The sequence below is a fragment of the Meriones unguiculatus genome, chromosome 14 (genome assembly GCF_030254825.1).
Source record: "Meriones unguiculatus strain TT.TT164.6M chromosome 14, Bangor_MerUng_6.1, whole genome shotgun sequence".
Taxonomy (NCBI): domain Eukaryota; kingdom Metazoa; phylum Chordata; class Mammalia; order Rodentia; family Muridae; genus Meriones; species Meriones unguiculatus.
The window spans coordinates 89,174,772-89,198,643 of record NC_083361.1 but is presented as its reverse complement, the minus strand read 5'-3'; the positions used below and the strand labels follow the sequence as shown (position 1 = coordinate 89,198,643).

Below are 23,872 nucleotides of genomic sequence, written 5' to 3'. Positions count from 1 at the left end.
GCAATGCAGATAGGTCCACATACATGGAAGCAAGCCAGATCCTCGGCCTTAGCCAAATGTGGAGTTGTTCCTGACAGAGAGCACTCACCATCGGGAAGGTGGAGGGCGGAAACCAGCTCCATCTTTAAGGCATAGCATTCTGCAGCTCTCTACAGTTCCCCCTTTTTGTTTTAGACGCATCAGGCAAGAGTAGAGGTCTGATCTCTGATATTAGAAATAAATTGGGACTTTGTACAGATGTTCATTTAGGTGTCATCCACCCAAAGAGCATCGGACCCGTCCGATACCTTTTTCTCAGAGGCGGGACCTGGGGCATCAACCCGCATGCAATCAGACATGCTCTTCTCTGGGTCCAAAGCGGCTGACCCTGAGTGCAGTGCTTAGCCTCGCATCCTGAGCGTATCATTTTAGCTTTTTATGGTATCCAACCATGCTTGGGGAGAATGCCTTGCTTCAATGGCTGTAAAGGCCTGAATGATCATGGCTGCATCACACTGTTGTGAGACTCTAATCTTGCATATATACCACAGGCAAACCAAGGAGACCAACACCAGAAGGCCTGCTAACACTCCCATGCCCGCCCATTCCTTCAGATGATTCATGGCTGCAGCAATCCATGTTGATAATCCTGTGGCTAGTCCTGCGTCCACTCCGGTAGAATTTACTGTGACAATGGCCACTCTCAGCTGCTCCATCGTAGTATCGAATTCTCCAGTCCAATTACATAATGTAACACTTTTCATCATTAGATAAAATGTCTGAGGCTGACATATGATCGTTTTTATCTCTTTCCTTCTCACTCATGCTTCCATTTTCCCTCTTCCTCCCCTGCATTGTCTTCAGCTAGAGTTCCCACTCAGCAAGTATGGACTTGTCTACGCAGCCTAAGAAGTTAAGTACCTCAGAACACATCTGTTGCATCACTTAGCCTTGGTTTGCAAGTAGAGCTTACCCATGACAGTGTTAAGGCTGACACTGGGATCTAATGTCTGTGGTTCTAGCCAGGGACATGATGAGGAATCCTAGGAAGCTTATGTCCAAAACCAAAACAAAGACCCAGTGGCCAGAGCCATTCTCTAGGCTGGCAAGACCATTGACCACCACTAGAGAAGCTCTGTCCTGAGAGTGAGGGTATCGTTACCTCTCCCCTGGCTTCCTGAAGTTCAAACAGGAAGGTATGGAATCTGTTCTGATGTGCTTTAGACATTATTAGTGCACAGAATAGGAGGTAGCTCCTGGTTTCTTTATATATAATTTCTAGCTTTAGAGGTAACATTTAAGCAATTTGAACTCTTGTTAAAACTAGCTGAACTATCCCCAACACCAAAACACAGCTTTTGCCCCCACCTATGATGTTACATCTACCCAAATTATTTACTACTCAACAATCCACTTAAAATCTATTCTTCACCGCGATCTCTGAATTTCTGTAGCCAAAGCTGAGAATAACAGATTCTTCTGCCTGTGCTCTACATGGTGCGTGTGCAGTGTAGGTCTCCATTTCTGACTTCCACTGGAGGAGTCAGAAGAAGAAGGAAGAGAAGGAAGAGGAAGAAGAAGAAGAAGAGGAGGAGGAGGTGAAGGGGAAGAAAAAAGAGAGAGAGAGAGATTGAGAGAGAAAGAGTAAAAGCCAGTTCCTCACATTTGTTTCTTAATTCCAGAAAGACGGTCTCTACTCTTTCCATAATTCTGATTCAGCAAAAGAAAGCACAGGTCCAGGTCTAAAGAGTTAGGTCTCTGATCTTCTGCAGAGTCCTAGTGTAGACACTCTTTGGCACCCTCTACTCAGAATCACTTACCAAGAATGTGAAGCATGGGTTCTGGATCCATGGATGCTACAGTTCTGGCTAGTTCCAGAAGTGGCCTTGGTAGTTATACAGCTAGAGCCTCGGGGATCTTATCCACTGTGATTTTTTTCCCCCAGATCCCTTGGGGAGTGGCAAGCAGACAGGCAGGAAAAGAATATTATTTTCTTTCTATAGGTAAGGAATTTGCCCTGGTAATTCAGCCCTACATTGGCTGTCTGTCCTGCAGGGACTGTGTCAATCTCATAGGTATAGGGTTTGTACACACACATCTGTATGTGCTCAGGATTAGCTGCACATGCTCATTTGGCACCTTCTATGGAGTCCACAAGCTCAGTCTGTGTGGGCTTCCTGAATATGCCTGTCAGATAAACAGTGCATAAAGCTGAATGAATCAAAGTTAACTTATAATAGTCATTGTCATAGAAATTTTCATAAAAATGCAAGAGAAACAGTTTTAAAAAAACCTCACTGAGAAGGTTTAGTGCAAGCTGCTTATTACTCAATGGAAATAATTTAATGAAGCAAAAGGCTTTGCTTTTTACCTAACCAATTACTTTACTCAATCTATTTTGGGCTATATTTTCTAATTATTTGTAAATTTGATAATTTTTGTTAGCTATCATATGAAATGTTTTTTTAAGATGGGGTTTCTCTGTGAAGCCCTGGCTGTCCTAGACCTTGCTCTGGAAACTAGGCTGGCCTCGAACTCAGAGATCAGCCTCCCTGTGGCTCCCAAGTGCTGCAATGAAAGGTTTGTGCAACCACTGCCTGATTTGTATCAGACATTTTGAGACTTTGCTTTTTTTGGATACCAGATCTTATAAATTTCCACTTTTGTTAAGTATACTCAGGATTCATTATAAAATGTAAATAAGTTATTTGAGAATAATTTGCTTTTGGGGGATCAAGACTTGGTTCTTAAGATTTGTTACAAAAGACCAAGAACGGTCCTTAATCTATGATTACTTTTGATCTATTCCCGAGGAAAGACTCTTGAATATCTGTTAAGTGCCCTGAGAATTGTCTTCCTTTGTGGCTGCAGTGGGTAGCTCTCAGGACTGGGTACTCTGGTCCATAATCCTTGGTGCCTGCCTCTCTTCCTCAGCTCATGCCGTTTCCTTACACACATGCACTGGAGGTAGGGTCTTTACCTACCTCACTGGAGGTAGGGTCTCTGCAGACTTTCACATCTCTCCATGCACTCCTTTCTCCTACAAAGCTCTGGTCTGTCAAATGTAGCAATTTTAATATTTCCCAACTTTTAAGTACTCCCCTCAACTCAGAGATTCTGCTGAACGTCTCCAATCCTACCTTCCTCTCTGTTTACCAGACTGAGAATTCTTTCAAGGCAGGATATCATTCGTTATCCACATTTCATGCTCTTGACTTTACTGGTGTCTTCAAACTTGTTGCTTAACATATTCCATGCAGATAGGTTGTCTGGGTGGACAGCAGACGTTAGTCATTCTGTTTCTTCTTGACTAGACCCCGAAGTCTACTGGGAGATTAGACTGTAATGTCATCCTCTTTTGCACCGAAGTAGCATGGTATTCAGAACTCAATATCTTTCATGACCTCCTTATCTCAACTCTCAGGGGTTTCTTGGTTTTATTTGATGAAAAGAGGGTATTAAAAATAAAATTGCTTAATCAAAATGGCCCTGAGATTTCACCTTACACCCATCAGAATGGCTAAGATCAAAAACTCAAGTGACAACACATGCTGGAGAGGTTGTGGAGAAAGGGGAATCCTCCTCCATTGCTGGTGGGGATGTAAACTTGTACAACCATTTTGGAAATCAATCTGGCACTTTCTCAGACAATTAGGAAGAGTGATTCCTCAAGAGCCAGCTATTCCACTCCTAGGCATATATCCAAAAGATGCTCAAGTATACAACAAGGACATTTGCTCAACCATGTTTGTATCAGTTTTATTCATAATAGCCAGAATGCAGAAACAACCCAGATGTCCATCAACAGAATGGATACAGAAGCTGTGGTACTTTTACACAATAGAATACTACTCAGGAATTAAAAACAAGTAGATCATGAAATTTGCAGGCAAATGGTAGGACCTAAAAAACATCATCCTCAGTGAGCAATTCCAGAAGCAGAAAGACACACACAGTATATACTTACTTATAAGTGGATATTAGACATATAATATAGGACAAACATACTAAAATCTGTACACCTAAAGATGCTAAACAAAAAGGAGGTCCCAGAGTAAGATGATCAGTCCTTACCTAGAAAGACAAATAGGATGGACAATGGAAGAAGAGAAAACGAGAAGCAGGACAGAAGCCTACCACAGAGGGCCTCTGAAAGACTCTACCTAGCAGTGTATCAAAACAAATGCTGAGACTCATAACCAAAGTTTGGGCAGAGTGCAAGGAATCATATGAAAGAAAGGGGAGTTAGTAAGACCTGGGGAGGACAGGAACTCCACAAGGACCAAATATATCTGGGCACAGGTGTCTTTTATGAGACTGTTTCTCTAACCAAGGACCATGCATGGATATAACCTAGAACCCCAGCTCAGATGTAGCCCAAGGAAGCTCAGTATCCAAGTGGGTTCCATAGTAAGGAGAACAGCAACTGTCTTTGATATGAACAAGTGGCTGGCTCTTTGACTTCCCCAACCCCCATGGGAGAAGCAGCCTAGCTAGGCCACAGAGGAGGACATTGCAGCCAGTCCTGGTGAGACCTGATGAGCTAGGGTCAGATGGAAGGCAAGGAGGACCTCCCCTATAAGTGGACTTAGAGAGGGGCAGGGAGGAGATGATGGAGGGAGGGTGGGATTGGGAGGGAATGAGGGAGGGAGCTACAACTGGGATACAAAGTAAATAAACTGTAATTAATAAAATATAAAAATTTAATTAAAAATAAAATTGCTTGAATCCATGGTTATTAACTAGTAGTAAATGCCATGTAGCACAGTTTAACAGGGACTATGATGGGATAATTTTATGTTTCAGAGTAAAGTTTATATCATTTTAAATATTGCAATCAAGAAGATCTAGTGGACAAAGAGCTACTCGCTGAGAAATAACAATGAATGACAAGTCATAAAAGAGAAAATGAAGTTAGGGTTTTTGTCAAGTGGTAAAGGAGGTGGTTTAGATAGTGTTTGGAGGAGGAGACAGTCAAGTCAGGCTGGTCAGCCATTGTTAGCATTTTCTTTCTGTTATGAGCGAATTGTGCAGCAATGCATATTGGACATATAACCGTCCTCGCACGGTTTGAAATAGCTGCTCTGGTGACTATATTGGACTACACTACAGGAAAGTAAAGGGGGACTACAGCAAAAACTTTCTCCCTCTCCCAGTAGGACACTGCAATAATCCAAATGGAGATGAGATGATTTTGTGACAGAAAACAAGAACAGAAGACATCAAAAGTGGGATTCTAAGGCAGAGAGGATCTGACGAAGGGGCAGGTTTCATTATGAGAAAAATGGGAGACACAGTAACTTTAAAGTTTGTCTCATGTGATTGCAAGCATGGAGTTTCATTAGTTAGGACAAGGAAGTCTCTTGGACTCATACTTCCTAGTCCACAAATGAGCAGAAGGTGTTCATGCTTTTATGCGCTGGTCCATGGCCAGATAGTTTTCTGGCCATATTCTCCTGCATTATCCAATCTCTTCATCCGACTACTCTCTGTGCTTAGTTTTCTAGTACCTTCTAACAAAACAATATCTCTTTAATTTAGGGCTTCCAAAATAGCTGATTTATGGGCTTTAACTAATTTTTATTGTATTGTAATGTACTTGATTTTCAAGTTTCTGCCTTAGCCATTAGACTGTGCTCTTCTTGAGTAAAGGGAAACTTTTTTTTTAATCTTAGAGTTTCATTTTCTGGTAATTTGTTGGTCACAAAATGACTTTCAGTAAATAGTTTTGAATGCTTGAAGGTACATGTTGATTTAAATATGAATTGAATATTTTAAAATTAAATATATTAAAATTACCGTATTACAATTATTCTTCCAAAACCTGTGTACTTTCCCATCTTCCTTTTTTCCTTCCTTCCTTCCTTCTTTCCTTCCTTCCTTCCTTCCTTCCTTCCTTCCTTCCTTCCTTCCTTCCTTCCTTCTTCCTCTTTCTCTCTCTCTTTCTTGGTAGACTCAATGTGAAATTTATTACTTAACATGATTTGATGAAATATAGGAGAGCACAGTGGATGTTCTTGGGAATGTGGGACTGGGGACTTGTCCAGGGGACTATGATTGTACACATATTTGACCCCACAGCCATCAGGGATGAGTAGTTTTTCAGTTACCATGACTTCAAATTTATCCATATTAAACTTAGTGATAATATATCTTCTGGGAGCAAAGGAACCCTAGCTTGGCTTTCCACAGGGCCTCAACAACATGTTTAATATTTTTAGCTTGGTGCAGATGGACATGACAACCTGGCTAATGTGCAACTTGGCTGCGGTGCTCAGGGTTTTCCCAAAGGTACCACACATACCTGTCTGGAGCCTGTCATCCCAGCACAAGACAACATATTGATGACACAGATGACATAGGGCCTTATTCAAATATGAAAACCATCCTTGTCACAACTATTTATTATGTATTTTTTTGTGTGTGAAAATATGGTCAGGACTTCCAGGGCTTTGGAGGAAAGTTGCTCATTTAATCTGAGACCATGTGGCCATAAAGTGGGAATTCACCAACATTCAAAGTCAAAGATAAAGATCTTGGCAGTAGGGATACCTTGGCAGAAGTAGGATTTTGGGAATGACTTGTAAACCGCTAATGCCAGGAGAGGCAGTGGCCCATTTCGTGGCATGCTGGGGAAAAAAAACTCATTTCATTATTTGAATATTAATTCTTTCCCACTGCCTCTAATTTTCCTTGTGATTTGGGTTTTGATGTTTGACTTACAGAAACATCACACTCACTGATCTGGGGAGAAAGCTGAGCTATTATACATCTAATTCTTTAGTATTTTCTAGAAAAGTGCACTAGAAACCATTGGAAGGAAAGTTTGTAGGTGATATTGTCAGCCATGTCCAGAGAGGAGACTAGGGCTGCGTTTCTGTCATTCTCTGCCTTTGAGTGTGACTTTGAGCATTTTGCAGTTAACAAGAGAGCTGATTCCTCGGAGAGGCTAACTCCCCTTCTAAAAGTCAGCAGTTCTTTGTCTGGGGTGGGGCCCTGTGGACACCCCACTTCCACGTTAACATGTTCATTGGCTTGTTGTTGAGCTGTTCTTATTTGTGTACAAAAAGCCATTAGAACCGAAATTTCAGGTTAAGAGTCATGTGTTGGTTGTAGGGTCCCTGGCCTTTGTTTTGTAGAGTTTTAAAGATCCCTTCACCTTTTCCTACACCCATCCCTCTATTCATATCACTTTCTATTCTTTTCTCCAGCTGCTATCTGTCTGTCTCCCGGTCCTGCCTGTGAGCATCCAGATTACCTTCTCAGAGCATCACTGGGATCTCTAAAGAGCTTCACGCAGGTGACCTTTCAGAGTGACTTGAAGATCATTGTCCCCAGCGTGTAGACACTCCAGACATAGAGCCTTGATCAAAATCCTTCTGAAGCCAAATTAGAATATAAAGAAAGTGGACTCGAGGAGAGGCAAGGGGGGAGAAGAGATAAGGAAGGTGCTTTTCCCACAATTTATTGTTGTTCTGATCCCTTCTGTCCTGCAGAAATGTAATAAAATGTGTTTCTAGTGTTTGCTTCTGACTGGATGTCATTATTTTCTTCTTGGACTGTTATGGAATATCTTGGAGCAAATTTCAGTGGATTTTTGGGTTAAGCATGCGTAGTACTCTCTCCCTTATCTGTTTTGTCCTGACTCCATAGACAACAGGGTTCAAGGCAGGAGGAACGACAACATACAGATTGGCTAGAAGTATGTGGATGTAATGAGGGATATTGTGGCCAAAGCGGTGTGTCATGAATGAGAAGAGAGCTGGCAGGTAAAAGGCCAACATGACAGTGACATGGGAGCCGCATGTGCTCAGTGCCTTAAGCCGAGCGTCCCAAGATGGAAGCCGGAAGACTGCTTGGAGAATCTGTATGTAGGAAAATCCAATCACAGATAGGTCAATATATCCCACTGAGAAAGCAACTAATCCATAAATAACATTGACCCTGATACTGGCACATGCTAGCTTTGCCAAACCCATGTGCTCACAGTAGGTGTGGGGTACAATCCGAACACCACAGAAAGGCAACCTCAAGATAAGAAATATGAATGGAGTCACAAACACCACAGTCCTGAGGATGATGACTGCACCCAGAATAGCTATGACCTTGTTGGTGAGGATCGTGCTGTACCGCAGTGGGTTACAGATAGCGATATAGCGATCGATGGCCATAACCGTCAGCACCACAGATTCCAGGCCGGTGCATATGTGGATGGTATACATCTGAGTAATGCAGGCCCCAAACACAATCTCCCTGAGATTGAACCAGAAAATGCCCAGCATCTTGGGGACGGTGGCTGTGGATAAGCCCAAGTCAGTGCATGCCAACATGGCCAGGAAGTAGAACATGGGTTGGTGGAGGCTGCGTTCGGTGTGGATCACAAATAAGATGATGATGTTCCCCAGGACAGCTATTAGATACACTGCAAAGAAGGGAAAGCCGATCCACAGATGTTCACCTTCCAGCCCAGGGATCCCTGTCAGGAGGAAGGAGGGCGGGTGGAACTGTGTCCTGTTGGAATGAAGCATCTTAGTGGGAACTGATCGCAGATGCATTTCTTGCGGTTTCCTGGCTTCCACTGAGATACGCTAGCTCCTTTCGTGGTGTGCTGTGTAATTCTTTCAGAACCGGAAAACCCATTCCTTAATTCCATAGTACAGCACTTGAGACCTACAAAGGGAATAGGAGATACTTTAGCTTCAGAAACTTTGCCTCACATTCATAGAAAACCGTGTAGAATACTCCCAGATTTACAACAAACACTCAATTCTGTCTTTTATCTCTTTAGCTTTAAAGGAAGAACGTATGTACATTAATTTAGCAACTATTTATTGATAATTACATGAGCTAATCAGATTATAATATATGTAACTGGTATGGAGTCCTTCCCTTCCTCCATCCCTTCCTTTCTCCTTCCTTCCCTTGACTGCACTCTGTCTGTGTGCATGTACAGTCTACATCATGTCAGTGGACTGGGGTTAGGAGATGGTGAGTCAGGTTGTGGAGGGAAATGATACATTTCTTGCAAAGCAGAAGAGGAATTGATGTACATATGGGCGGAAAGCCAGTAGGATGGGGGTGAGATAGCTGCGCAGTGGTTTGGATTCAGGCTTTGGAATGGAATTAAGAAATTTAGAGACAACTGGAGACTATCACACAATTCCATAAAACAATGCTCCCTCTTAGAAGTGTAAAATCCTGTTGTACACTGATATTATGATCATTGCACAATCAGCACTAGATACAAATTTATTCAGACTTTGTGATTCATGGTCTTTTAACCTTTATGGTGCATTATGTAAATAGGCAGTTGCTTCCTGCTATTGTAAAGTGGTAACTAATGTCAGAATCTTTTTTTTTTTTTTTTTTAAGATGGAGCACTATGAAGAGCAGTTACTTGCTTCCACTGTGTCTAGTTTTTGTGATACCGTACGTGATGGTATTTCTAAATTAGCTATTGGCTATCTGGCTGAAAAAACTGAGTTCAGCGGTGAACTCTTTAATTCCATTCCATAGTCTAAATCCAAATCCGTTATCTTGTTTTGTGGTCTGAGTCATTACTGTTCCATGGTGTGGATGAAGCTTGTAACATGAAGTAATGGGTGTGAGCAAATTAGCCTATTGCTTACCTATAAACTGCAGAGGGTGAATTGTGTTAGACTCTAGGCCACAGGTGGTAGCCAGACATTTCTAAAATATGAGCTCTGGAGAGGCATACATTGTAGTTCAAAATCTAAAGTAATATGATATAAAGTTCAGTTTAAATTTGTCATTAACCTCACTTAAACCCCTATGTTGGCCATGAAATTGCTTTCTCCTGCTACCATGACTAACTGGTATTTGGTGTCATCTAAAAAGACAAGTGGAAATGTAAAAGAAGAAAAAGCCACCACCTGTGGCAGATGACCTGTTGCCAGGAGGATTTCCTTTGTGTATACAATACCCTGTTCTTTGTTCATATGCTTCTGACTGCATGTGTTGAAACTGATTTGTTTCACTGTGGATGACTTCACTGACTTGTCACTGTGGATGCTGGTGTCTGATTTTGAGCAATGAATCCGAGTTCTTTTCAAATCGACCCCCACCACCATGCACCTCCATATCTACTGGCTGACTCGCTGGAGTCCAGCTACTATCTGGAGACCCTTCTATCAGCATTACTGGAATTTACTCACCCACCTCTGACCAGTGTCTGAGCAGTCATCTGTGAAGAGCTGGATGCCACAGACTGCAACCTGAGGGGACAAGTTCTCAGTAGCTAGAGCCAAGGAGTTTAATAAGACCTTTAGTCCTCTGGGGAGAGCCTCCTCCCATTGAGCTGTGTCTGAGGCCCTAAATACGGCACAGAAAATTCCCATCTCTGAGGATCTCTGTGTTCTGCTTCTGGGTTCCAATGGCCAGTTATCTGTCCATCACCCAGGGAATACTCTCCCCTGAGTGTGTCCCACAGGCTAGCTACCCAGAGGCATAATGGCTTCACACTTACACTTCAAATCTCACTGTGGTGGAGGTGAAGTCACTTTTGGCAAAGAAGCAGTAATGGCAGGCAGGTAAAGAATACTGGAGGGAAGCCCCACTGTTTTGTTAAAGTCTTCTCTGAAATATGCATAAATTAATAAGCAATGGAGAGAGATGATTCTAATTCATTTCCAAACCTGGCTATACACACATACGCATATAAATAATATATATTTATAAAATATATGTTATAGAATATATTTTATACAATATAATTTATGCATAAATTACATTAAATTATAAGAAATATGATTATATAAATATACACATTTATATAAAATATAAATATAAAATATATTTTATAAATATATCTTAAAATTTTGTGAGCATTTGTTGCCCCTAATTCTAAATATTAATTAATAAAAACAAAAATAAATAGACATGTATTAATTGATGTTCTTCTGCCTGCACTATTGGTGTTCTGTTCAGGAAGTTGTCAACTGTGCCAATGCATTCAAGGCTTTTCCCCACATGTCAGTGTATCTGGCTTTATGCTGAGGTCTTTCAGCCACTTGGGCTTGAGTTTTCTGCAGGTTGATAAAAATAGATCTATTTGCGTTCTTTTACATACCAACATCAAGTTAGACCAGTTCCAATTTTTGAAGATGATTTCTTATTTCCATTGTATATTTCTGGCTTTCTTTTTGTAAAAAATCAGGTGTCCATAGATGTGTGGATTTACCTCTCAGTCTTTGATTCAATTCCATCAATCAACATATCTATTTCTATGCCAATACCATGCAGTTTTTATTACTGCAGCTCTGTAGTAGAGCTTAAATTTAAAAAATGGTAATATCTCTGGAAGTTCTTTTACTGTATAGGGTTGTTTTAGCTATCTTGGAATTTTGGGTTTTCCTTATGAAGTTGAGTATAGCAAAGACTCCTAGTAATGGGGGACACAGAACCTAAACAGGCCATCATCTGTATCCAGGCAAGACCACAAGTGGAGGGATTGGGCAACAACCCAGCCACAAAACCTTCAACTTACACTTTGTCCTGCCTGCAGAGTGTTTTGGGACTGAAGCCTAGCAAAATCGTCATCAGAGAGACCAGAAAGACTTCATCCAGCAGCTGATGGGAGTAGATGCAGAGTCCCAGAGCCAAACATTAGGCAAAGCGTGGGGGAGTCCTCCAGGGGAGGGAGAAGAAGGATCTAAGGAACCAGAGGGGTCAGGGATAGCACAAGAACATGGCTCCCATACTAACTGACTGGGACTCGGGGCTCGCAGAGATCAGGAAGCCTCTAGGGATCTGACAACGTCCTCTGCATATATAAGGGCGAGTATCTTGGTGTTCTTACGGGATTTCTAACAGTGGGATCAGGAGCTGTCTCTGGCTCTTTTGCCTGCTAGTGGAACTGTGTTCCTCCTCCCGGGCTGCCTTACCCAGCCTTGATGTCTTGATGCATGTCTGGTTTTATTGTAGTTTGTTATGCTGTGTTCAGTTGGTGTCCCTGGGAGGCCTGCTATTTTCTGAGGGGAAGCAGGTGCATGTGTGTGTGTGCGTGTGTGTGTGCGTGTGTGTGTGCGTGTGTGTGCGTGTGTGTGTGTGTGTGTGTGTGTGTGTGTGAAATGGTGTGAGGGGAAGAGGGGTGCGGGCAGATCTAGGGGAGAGAACAGGTGGGGGAAGACAGTGGGTTAAGGGGAGAGAGGAGAAACCTGTAGTTGGAGTGTAATATATGAGAGAAGAATAAACAAACAAACAAATAACAAAAACTCGAGCCAGGTGGTGGCAGCACACGCCTTTAATCTCAGTACTCAGGAGGCAGAGGTAGGAGGATCTCTGTGAGTTTGGGACCGGTCTGGGATACAGAGCAAGTTCCAGGACATCCAGGGCTGCACAGAGAAACCCTGCCTCAAAAAAGCCCCAAACCACAGGAGCCTACCGCAGAGGGCCTCTGAGAGGCTCTACCTAGCAGTGTGTCTTGAGAAGGAAACTGGAAAGCAGCTCGAAGGATAAGAACGTGGTGAGAGGCAACCGGGATCATGTCCCCAAGGATATGGAAAATTCCTGAGTCCGTAGATGAGGTTCATCCTGATGGGTGCGCAGGCTTATCAGGCAAGACCCATGTGCTCACAGTATGTGCGGGGTATAATGTGTCCACCAGAGGGCAGTCTCAGAAAGAGAAACGCAAACGGAGACATGAGATTTGATTTCTTCCAGTAACGACAGAGAAGAAAAGGCTGAAGCGGTCGTAAGCCATGCCCTCCAGCAAAACAGTTTCCATGCCTGTAAACACATGGATGAAGAACATCTGTGCAAGGCGGTCCCTGAAACTGATCTCCTGGACTCTGAATCAGCATTCTGGGGATGGTGGATGCGGATAGACACAGATCAATCAAAGACAATGTGGCCAGAAAGTAGAAAATGGGCTAGTGGAGGCTGTGTTCACGCTTGATCACACAGAGAGTGGTGATGTTTCCCACGAGGGAAATGGGAAAACAATCCATATATGAAAAACTTCTAGTCCTGGGATCCCTGGCAGGATAAAGAAGGAGGTGGAAACCGATGCTATTGATAAAAGGCATTCTCCTAGTAAATGTCTCAGAATTCTTGTTAAGGGAGGCTGTCCTTTCATTAAACTCCTCCATGATCAGGGTCCTGGGAGATGGGAAACATCCATCAGTGTGCAGAATAAAACGGTATAAATGTGAACTGATTTTCTTCAAAAGTAAGTGAGCAATCCACTTTTGGTGGAAGGTTTTCTTTCAGTATTCAACTCTCAGGTCACACTATCCCTGAAGGAGCTCAGGTCAGGCATCTTGAGTCAAGGACTAAAGTAAAGGTCATGGGGAATGGTGTTCACTGGCGTGCATCTCATGACTTGCCCAGCCTGCTTTCTTTTTTCTTTTCTTTTTAAAAGTTTTTTTCATTAATTAATTTATTTATTTATTCATTTTACAGCCTGGTTGCATCCCCTACAGAAGCTGGAGAGAAAGCTGATAATGTAGAAGGAAGAGGACAGCATTTGCTAGTGTTGAGGGGAAGATGACAGTCTAAGAACTCAGAAGCTGTCTGTGGTACTTGACTAACACCCAGTGCCGTCTTGGGGGGTGGTTTACAACAGGACACTTTGTGAGCAGAAGCAAGCTGCCAGAAGAGTAAGAGGCAGGACTAGTTTTGCACAGTGTCGTTTAGAGCTACCAGGACAGTACCCCTTTAAAGAATTAGCCAGAGTACTTGTTCTGGTGGAGCTAGGTGATACCAGCAGTGGTTAATATGTACAACCCACAAGCAGGTCATTTTGGAGGCCACATTGCTTTAGACGGGCTCATTGACAAAGAGCTTAGTCCCGCAGCTCTCTGTAAAACCTGAGTTGATGATAGGGCATTTCCCTTGTAGCACCCATAAACGCTGTGGTCACTGATCTTGTCATTTCTTTTTACACGTTTCTTTCTTTCTTTCTTTCTTTCTTTCTTTCTTTCTTTCTTTCTTTCTTTCTTTCTTTCTTTTTTCCTTCCTTCCTTCCTTCCTTCCTTCCTTCCTTCCTTCCTTTAGCCTCCTCCCTTGTCCCCTCCCAATCCTACTCTCCCTCCTTCATCTCCTCCTATGCCCCTCCCCAAGGCCACTATAGGGGAGGTCCTCCTCCCCTTCCATCTGATGCTAATCTATTAGGTCGCATCAAAACTGGCTGCATTGTCTCCCCCCAGAGGGGAAGGTTATTAAAGAGCCACCCCATGAGTTTAGGTCAAAGACAGTCCCTGTTCCCATTACTAGGGAACCCACTTGGACACTAAGCTGCCATGGACTACATCTGTGCAGGGGTTCTAGGTTATCTCCATGCATGGTCCTTGGTTGGAGTATCAGTCTCAGAAAAGACCTCTGTGCTCAGATTCTTTTGGTTCTGTTCTCCTTGTGGAGCTCCTGTTTCCTCCAGGTCTTTCAATCTCCCCCTTCTTTCATGAGATTCTCTGCACTCTGCCCAAAGTTTGACTATGAGTCTCAGGATCTGCTTTGATACCCTGCTGTGTAGAGTTTTTCAGAGGCCCTCTGTGGTAGGCTCCACTTCTGTTCCCTGTTTTCTTCTTCCAATGTCCATCCCGTTGCCTTTCTGAGTAAGGATCGATCATCTTACCCCGGGTCCTCCTTCTTACTTAGCTTCTTTAGGTGTATAGATTTTAGTATGTTTATCCTATATTATATGTCTAATATCCACTTATATACCATGTGTGTCTTTCTGCTTCTGGGATACCTCACTCAGGATGACCTTTTCTAGTTCCCACTATTTGCCTGCAAATTTCATGATTTCCTTGTTCTTAATTGCTGAGTAGTATTCACAGTTTCTGTATCTATTCCTCCACTGAGGGACAACTAGGCTGTTGAGCAAATGTCCTTGTTGTATACTTGAGCATATTTTGGATATATGCCTAGGAGTGGTATAGCTGGATCTTGAGGAATCACTATTCCTAATTTTCTGAGAAAACTCCAGATTGATTTCCAAAGTGATTGTACAAGTTTACATTCCCACCAACAATGGAGGAGGCTGCCCCCTTCTCCACATCCTCTTCAGCATGTGTTGTCAATTTGATTGAGTTTTCAATAAGATTGAGTTTTCAATCTTTCAATACCCATTCTGATGGGTATAAGGTGAAATATCAGGATCATTTTGATTCGCATTTCTCTGATAGCTAAGGATGTTGAGCATTTCTTTAAGTGTTTCTCTGCTATTCAATATTCCTCTATAGAGAATTCTCTATTTAGTTCTGTACCCCATTTTTAATTGGATTACTTGATTTGTTGCTTTTTAGCTTCTTGTGTTCCTTATTTATTCTGGATATTAGTCCTCTGTCAGATATAGGGTTGGTGAAGATCCTTTCCCAATCTGTCATTTTGTTCTGATGACAGTGTATTTGCTTTACAGAAGCTTTTCAGTTTCATGAGGTCCCATTTATTAATTGTTGCTCTTAGAGCCTGTGCTGTTGGGGTTCTGTTCAGGAAGCTCTTTCTGGCCCTTGCAGAACATTTAGTGAATTTGTTTAGACCTGAAACTACTTAGACATAAAATGGTTAAATTTCTTTTTGTTACATTTACTTCCTTAGGAACTTTGATTAATTTCTTTACTTTATAAATCAGTTTATTTTCCTGTAAAATTGGGAGAACAGATCCAACTAATGTCTTTATTTTCAGAGTGAACAAGATTAATGGTTGTGACAGAAGTAGCTCAAAAGGTAACCAAAAAATATTATTGATGGTTCCTAGAATTTTAATCTAAGAGCCTAAGAAAAGACCATTATTTAAAATGAGGTCATTGTTGTCTAGAAGATGAATGGCTTTTTGGTGAAGGGCTGCTATCAGACCAGACATTTACACTTCCCTAGTTGTCTATTTATACTACCACAATCCAATACTTTCAGTTTCAAGAGAACCAGGCTCTCCTCTTACCACCCCTCTTCAGCCTTCCTCAGCTTCGTGGAATCAAAAAAGCTGAATGACCTGGGAAGGAGGGTTTATTCAGGCTACTTTAAGACAGAGACATGAAGGATAGCAGAGTCACAGGCTGAGGCTGGCTTTTCTAGCCAGACTCAGCAGTTTAGGTATGGTTCCCCAACATAGTGGGAAATAGGTGGTAAAAATAGATGGTATGAGTTTTAAACAATAAGGGCTATGAATGCGGCAGGAGCAGACAATAGTGAAGATGAAACTACTCATGAGATTGTATTTGGATACTGACATCAGTCATACTCTACCTTTACCCAAACATGCAGCGTTCATCTGCAAATTTTCTTCTGCTTGAGAAGCACAGCAAACCTCACTGCTGGCCTCGATAATTGGTCAGTTTTCTAGCCCTTGTAATTTTCATTTTTATTGAAGTATGTTTGAACCCATGTTTTCATAAGCGATAAAGGAATGGCATTGCCTCAGGGAGAGACTGAGAGAAGAAAGAAGGGAAGGAGTAAAGGAGGGAGAGAGAGGAAGGAAGGAAAGAGAAAAGCACCAAACAAAGCATACAAGTCTTCATGCACTCCACAGCCCTGTACCAATCCTACTGAGCCTCATTCTCCTGTGTAGAGACAGGTTCTCAGGATAATAGTTAAGAAAAGGGAGGGTTTTAGCTCTCTGCCTCTTCTCTGCTGTCTCTTCTGTATCCTGCCTGAATTCTGATGTCTCTAACATTTTATTTTCCAGTCTTCATATGAAGCTGAATAGCACTATGGCTTAGGTTCTTAAAAATGGTCCTTTCAAGCCTCTGGGCTTCCAGCTTCACTGATCCCACAGAGAGAAACCTTATAGTGAGTCTAGACATGTCCTAGGATCCCTAAACACAATTTTCAGAACACTTTAAAGGTGCATAAACTTGTGTCCAAGGATATAACATTCTATTCCTCCCCATGGCATAGTAGAGAAACACAGTACAGATATGATACTTTAGCTCAGAGGAGATGTGGTGGGAAAGGTGAGGAAGGGAAATACACCGAGGGAAGATGACAATGACAAGGTTGTTGTGGATATAAATATGATTTTGTTTTGGTCCCAGGTGTGGGATGTGTGACTGGTTCAGATGGTCCACAGTAGCAGATGATTTGTCTCATGAGGGCTCTGAGAAGAGCTCTTTGCAGCTGCAGATAGTTTGAATCTGAGGACTCTGGAGAAAGAGTAAATTCCAGATCCCAGAGAGTGGAGCAAGAGAAAAACAAGTGGAGCTGCTTCCCCCTTGCAGCTCCTCGTTGCTGTATGAGACAGGAAGCTGGAGAGCTCCTGAAATAGGATTGGACTGGCTCCAAGGAACCTGATGACCCTAACCAGCAGGAAGCAGCTAAGAAAAAAATGTACTCTTTCTCCCACTAATCCTTTCTCATTCCTACATGGTGCTGGGGTGTTGGAAAGGATTGCGGTACAGCAGGGAGAAAAAGACATAAGAAAAGATATAAGACATAAGATATATAAGATATAAGAAGAGTTAAAAAAAAACTAATGCCAACCCTCATCCTTGAATGTCTAGCATATACTTTGATGCTCATGACATAATATAGTGAGTGACTAACTTCTTGAAGATTTTGGAGTTTGCATCAAATTTCTTTATTTTTGGTTCTGTTTTTTTTAGACAGTGTTTCTATGTATATCCCTGGCTGTCCTGGAACTCATCCTGACTAGGCTGGGATTGAACTTGGGGATTCACATTTCTCTTCTTCCCAAGTGCTGAGGTTAAAGGCATGTGCCACCAGGCCCAGCATCAATTTTGATTTTTAAATACTTACCACTCCATCTTTTGTGGTTTCTTCTTTAAAATGTGCTGAATATTTTATTCCTGTTATGTCTTCTGTTCACATGGAGAATTTCCCACAATAGCCATACTTTCATTTTTGAAGGAGTGAGTATACAATAAGCATGAACAAAAGGATAAGACAGAAAGCAACAGAAAGACTAGAACATCCTAGCAAATGCTCTCACCATCTAGTATAAACTGGCTGGAGAAGCTGTGGTAACCAAATACCTGCACCCCTGATGGATAAAGAGGGTCCTGGGCACAGGGCCTTTTTCTGGCCGATGAGTCCGGTGGGCTGTTCCCACCACAGACACACTAAGGTAATCATGCCTACATCTGAATTGGGGCACAACCCCGCCTCTAAAGCCAGGTCCTTAGCGAGCATCAAGAGGACACGCCAGGCCGCCGCCATGACGCATGTTGTCATTTTTATACTCGTGGGCAACACTTACACTATGTTCCTGGAGCCACGTCATGGGTGAATTCTACATCGTTTTACTTAGTTATTGAACATAACAGACTTCGACAGTCTGCGGCTTAAAATATTGCTCTTTCTCTCTTAGCTCAAAGTTTTTTCATAGAGTGAGGAATTACTTCGGTCTGAAAGGCTTTGTTTTATTTTTATGAGACTTTCCTTTGAGATAAACCACAATTTAGGTTGATGGTTAAAGTCTGACAGCAACTTATGATTCAAAACTGAGAGCTAACTTCCACTCTTTTACTTACAGCCTCTTATCATTCAGTAAGCCAACTGGGCTCACTCGTGATGGTTCCAGGCTTTTAAGTAATTTGGTCTTAATTTACACTCCTTAAGGCTTTGCTTGCATCACATTTACTAATTTCATAAGAGGTTATATTCCTACCCAAACTCAGAAAGTTGGAAAAATAACTTTACTTCTCTTTTATTTTTAAAATATATTTATTTTTTTACTAATCACAGTTAATTCACTTTGTATCCCAGCTGTAGCCCCCTTCTCCTCTCCATCCCAATCCCACTCTCTCCCTCCCTCTTCTTCTCTTATGCTCCTTCTCCAGTCTAATGATAGGGGAGGTCCTCCTCCCCTTCCATCTAACCCTAGTCTATCAGGTCTCATCACGACTGGCTTCATTGTCTTCCTTTGTAGACTGGTAAGACTGCTCCCCCCTCAGGTGAAGGTGATCAAAGAGCCAGCCCATGAGTTCATATCAGAGACAGTCCCTTTCCCTATTACTGGGGACACTGAGTTGCCATGGGCTACTTCTGTGCAAGGGTTCTAGGTTATCTCCATACATGGTCCTTGGTTGGAGTATCAGCCTCAGAAAAGACCCCTGTGCCCAGATTTTTTGGTTCTGTTGCTCCTTGTGGAACTCCTGTTTCCTCCAGGTCTTTCTATCTCCCCCTTCTCTCATAAGAGTCCCTGTACTCTGCCCAGAGTTTGGCTATGAGTTCAGGGATGGAGATACCTCCAGAAGATCTTTTATTTTACAGGATGGTTTTAGGTATTCTAGTTTGTTGTTTGTTTGTTTTGTTTTTCCATATGAACTTGAGAATTGTTCTTTTATGGTCTGTAAAGAATTGTGTTGGTATTTTGATGGGAATTGCATTGAATCTGAAGATTGCTTTTGGCAGGATGGCCATTTTTACTATGTCAATCCTATTGATCCATGAGCATGAGAGATCTTTCCATCTTCTGATATTTTCTTCAATTTCTTTCTTCAGAGACTTGGAGTTTTTTTCATGCAAGTCTTTCACTTGTTTGGTTAGAGTTAATCCAAGACACTTTATGTTATTTGTGGTTATTGTTTCCCTGATTTCTTTCACAGCCCTTTTTTTTCCTTCTGTGTACATGAAGGCTACTGATTTTTTTTTTTAAGTTTAATTTTGTATCTAGTCACTTTGCTTAAGGTATTTATCAGCTGAAGGAGTTCTCTGGTAGAAATTTTGGGGACACTAAATCTGTTAGAAGAAATAGTGGAGAAGAACCTTAAACTCATTGGCACAGGAGACAATTTCTTGGACAGAACACCAGGAATTCAGGCTCTAAAATCAACAATAATAGATTTATTTTATTTAAATGGGACCTCACAAAACTGAAAAGCTTCTGTAAAGCAAAGAGCATGGTCAACAGAACAGAATGACAACCTCCAGACTGGGAAAACATCTTCACTAACCTTACATCTGACAGAGGGCTAACATCCAGACTCAAGAAATTAAGCACCAACAAACCAAATAATCCAATTAAAAAATGCAGTACAGAGCTAAACAGAGAATTCTCAACAAAGGAATATCGAATGGCAGAGAAACACTTAAAGAAATGCTCAACATCCTTAGTCATCAGGGAAATGCAAATCAATACAACTCTGAGATTCCATCAGAATGGCTAAGATCAAAAACTCAAGTGACAATACGTGCTGGAGAGGATGTGGAGAAAGGGGAACCCTCCTCCATTGCTGGTGGGATTGTAAACTTGTACAACTACTTTGGAAATCAATCTGGTGCTTTCTCAGACAGTTAGGAATAGTGCTACCTCAAGGTCCAGCCATACCACTCCTAGGCATACATCCAAAAGATGCTCAATCATACAATAAGGAAATTTGGTCAGCTATGTTCATAGCAGCTTTTTTCGCAATATCCAGAATCTGCAAACAATGTAGATGTACTTCATTCGAAGAATGGATACAGAAATTGTGGTATATTTACACAGTGGAATATCATTCAGCTATTAAAAACAAGGAAATCATAAAAATTTCAGGCAAATGGATAGAACCAGAAAAGATCATTATGAGTGATGTATCCTAGAAGCAGAGAGACATGTAAGGTATATGCTCACTTTTAAGTGAATATTAGCTATATAATACAGGATAACTATACTAAAATCTACAGTCCTAAAAAAGCTAAACAACAAGGAGGACCCTGGGGAAGATGCTTAATTCTCATTCAGAAGGGAAAAGAGGGTAGATGCTGGAGGAAGTGGTAGAAGAGAAGGAACAGGACTGGGACATAGAAGACTCCATCCAGCAGGGGATCAAAGTAGATGCAGAGACTCACAGCCAAACTTTGGACAGAGCACAGGGAGTCTTATGGAAGTAGGGGTTATAAAAGGACCCAGAGGGGACAGGAGCCACATAAGAAGACCAACAAAGCCAAAAACAAAACCCAGGGTCCCTGGGGGACTGCAGAGACTTACACATCAACCAAAGACTATACATAGAGAAGATCCCCTGCTCAGATGTAGCCCACAGACAGCTCAGTCTCCATGTGGGTTCCCTAGTAAGAGAAGAGGAGACAGTCTCTGCCATGAACTCAGCTGCCTGTTCTTTGATCGCTTCTCCCTGGTAGGGTGACCTAGCCAGCCCACAGAGAAAGAGGATCCAGGCAGTCCTAATGGAATCTGATATGCTCAGGTCAGACTTGGCCTAGGGAAGAGGAATAGGTGAGGAAAAGGGAGGGAGGGTGGAACTGGGAGAAGATGAGGGAGGAGGCTACAACTGGAATACAAAGTGAATAAACTGTAAATAATAATAATAATAATAATAAATTTGACTCTATCTTTGCTTGAACAAAATTTTGCTTAAGATTTTTAGAGAAACTTGTCACTCTGTTTTGACTGCCAGTTTTAAAAGTCAGGGATGCAGAGCTTATCTACTTTAGCTGTTTCCTTTTTAAAAATTCTTTATTAATTGCACTTTATTCATTCTGTATTCCCCTGTGGCTCCCTCCCTCCTCCTGTCCCAATCCCTCCCTTCCTCCACCCTCTGCATGCATGCCCCTCCCCAAGTCCACTGATAGGGGAGGTCTTCTTTTCCTTCCTTCTGATCCTAGTCAATTAGGTCCCATCAGGAGTGGCTGCATAGTATCCAAGTGGGTTCCATTGTAATAAGAACAGGGACTGTCTCTGACATGAACTGATTGGCCTGCTCTTTAATTACCTCCCCCATGAGGGAGAAGCAGCATTACCAGGCCACAGAAGAAGACAATGTAGCTGTTTCTTATATTTACCTTTTTATAGTGCAAAACTTTATGATTTTTTTACACAAACTTATTCCTGCTCCTTCCTCCTTTTCTTTTATCTTTTGAAGTTTATGAATATCTTTGTAAGTATTTTTTTTTCCCGGTTCCTGTTAAAAGTCATCCAGTTCAAACCTCAGCACACAAACAAGTTCTTGCTTTCTGTCATGTGGCTAAATTGCACCTGAATTTCTGTTTCACAGTTAGTTCCCCCTCTGTATTTACATGGCCATCACCTAAATCTATGTCTATCATGACCACATGACCTCTATTTAAACATCTCTATGAAAGAAATATTATTACCTGCAAGAGATCTAGAACTAGACAGTTCTAACAGTAAGTTTTTCTTTCATCAAATTACAGACATCTTCCTTGAAATGTGCTGTTGAATGACATGTTCTGCCAAGTTTCAATAGAGGATACAACATGCCTTTAATAGTCTCTGTCAATAATATACACACATATATATTATAGATATATATCTTTAGGATAGCAGTTACTAGGGAGGCTGAGACATAAAAATTTCAGGCCAGCAGTAAGCCTGGGCTACACAGTAAGACCCTGATATTCAACTTTAGTAATTTTAACTAATTTATTACCTTTTGTTAATAACTTAAGTTCTTTTATACCCTATCCTTTCATTCCTTGAACAAATCATCTCTCACTCAATCTTTTTAACGAAAAGACTCTTCACCCGCTGCTGGATCTGCTTGGTTCTGATCCCATAAATGACTGGGTTGAGAGCAGGAGGGATGACCACATAGAGATTAGCCAGAAATATGTGGATGTACTGAGGGATGTCATGACCAAAGCGATGAGTAAGGAAGGAGAAAAGGGCTGGGCCGAAGAAAGCTAAGATGACACAGATATGGGAGCTACACGTGTTAAGAGCCTTCAGGCGAGCGTCTTGAGAAGGGAGGCAGAAGACGGCATACAAGATCCGAGCATAGGAAACTATAATAAGAAGCACATCCAGGAGCAAAATGGAAATATTTCCAAGACCAAAGTAGACATTGGCTCTGATGCTGGCACAGGCCAGTCGTGCCACGCCCATGTGCTCACAGTAGGTATGTGGGATGATTCTATGTCCACAGTAAGGCAGCCTCAGGAGGAGAAAGATGATGGGAACAATCATGCATAGGCTTCTTATAACCACCACAGCAGCAATCATACTGATGATTCTGTTGGTGAGGATTGTGGTGTACCTGAGAGGGTTGCAGATAGCCACGTAGCGATCAAAGCCCATGGCAAGGAGTACAATGCTCTCCATGACTGTGAAAAAATGGATAAAAAAGACTTGAGCAACACAGCACCCAAAGCACAGCTCCTGGAGTCTGAACCAGAAAATGCCCAACATCTTCGGGATCGTAGCAGTAGAGAGACTTAGGTCAATCATAGACAGCATAGCCAGAAAGTAGAACATGGGTTGGTGAAGGCTCCTGTCAGTCCATATGACAAACAGAATGATAAGGTTTCCAATAAGAGCAATCAGATACACGACGCAGAAGGGAAAGCCCAGCCAGAACTGTGCAGCTTCCAGTCCTGGAATCCCCAGCAACAGGAAGGACGGAGGGTGGGTCTCAGAGAGGTTGGGTGAGGGCATTCTTCTGCAGGCTGATGCCGGGCATGGTTTAAAGATGGTCACCAGTTTCCGTGTGGTGGTTCATCCAGACTTCATTGAGATCTACAAAAAAAAAATTAAAGAGTCTTCAGTGTGTTGATAGTAAAAATACATTTCTACCATGGCTTTAATTCTGAATACCCCGTGTTCAGCTTTGAGTAGATAATCCTGGTAACCCTGTTCACCTTCACTTCAAGCATGAGAAGCTGAGCTGCCAGATGAGCTGCTCCTAAAATTGGTGTTTAGAACGAGGAAGAGCGTGAACCCCCCTCTTTTTAAGAGCTAGATATTAGTATGAGAAAATAAAGCTGGTAAGTACTACAGTGACAACTGATATCACTAGTTTATATCTACGATGGAAAAACATTGCACCTACCATTATTACCTGTGTTATATCATATAGTTATAATTTGCTGACAAAAATTCTAATGCATCTGGTTTCATGGAGAAGTGTTTAGTAAATTAATGAACTCTCTGGTACTTCCCATGCCAATAAGCAGGGGGCAGCGTGTCAAGATTTCAAAACAAGTTGAAATTAATGATGTGACCTAGTCTAGATCT

The 23,872-nt window shown here is 41.9% G+C and overlaps 1 protein-coding gene and 2 pseudogenes across 1 annotated transcript; all 3 read right to left on the bottom strand.

The window, feature by feature from the left end:
• Window positions 1-2,107: 2,107 nt before the first annotated feature.
• LOC110540601 (large ribosomal subunit protein uL16-like) lies at window positions 2,108-6,607 on the bottom strand (annotated as a pseudogene).
• Window positions 6,608-7,565: 958 nt separating this feature from the next.
• LOC110540603 (olfactory receptor 52E5) lies at window positions 7,566-8,507 on the bottom strand. Its single transcript, XM_021627356.2, has one exon. It carries the CDS (start codon window positions 8,505-8,507, stop codon window positions 7,566-7,568), a length of 942 nt encoding a protein of 313 aa, XP_021483031.2.
• A 13,844-nt stretch (window positions 8,508-22,351) lies between these two features.
• LOC110540602 (olfactory receptor 52E8-like) lies at window positions 22,352-23,318 on the bottom strand (annotated as a pseudogene).
• Window positions 23,319-23,872: the final 554 nt, after the last annotated feature.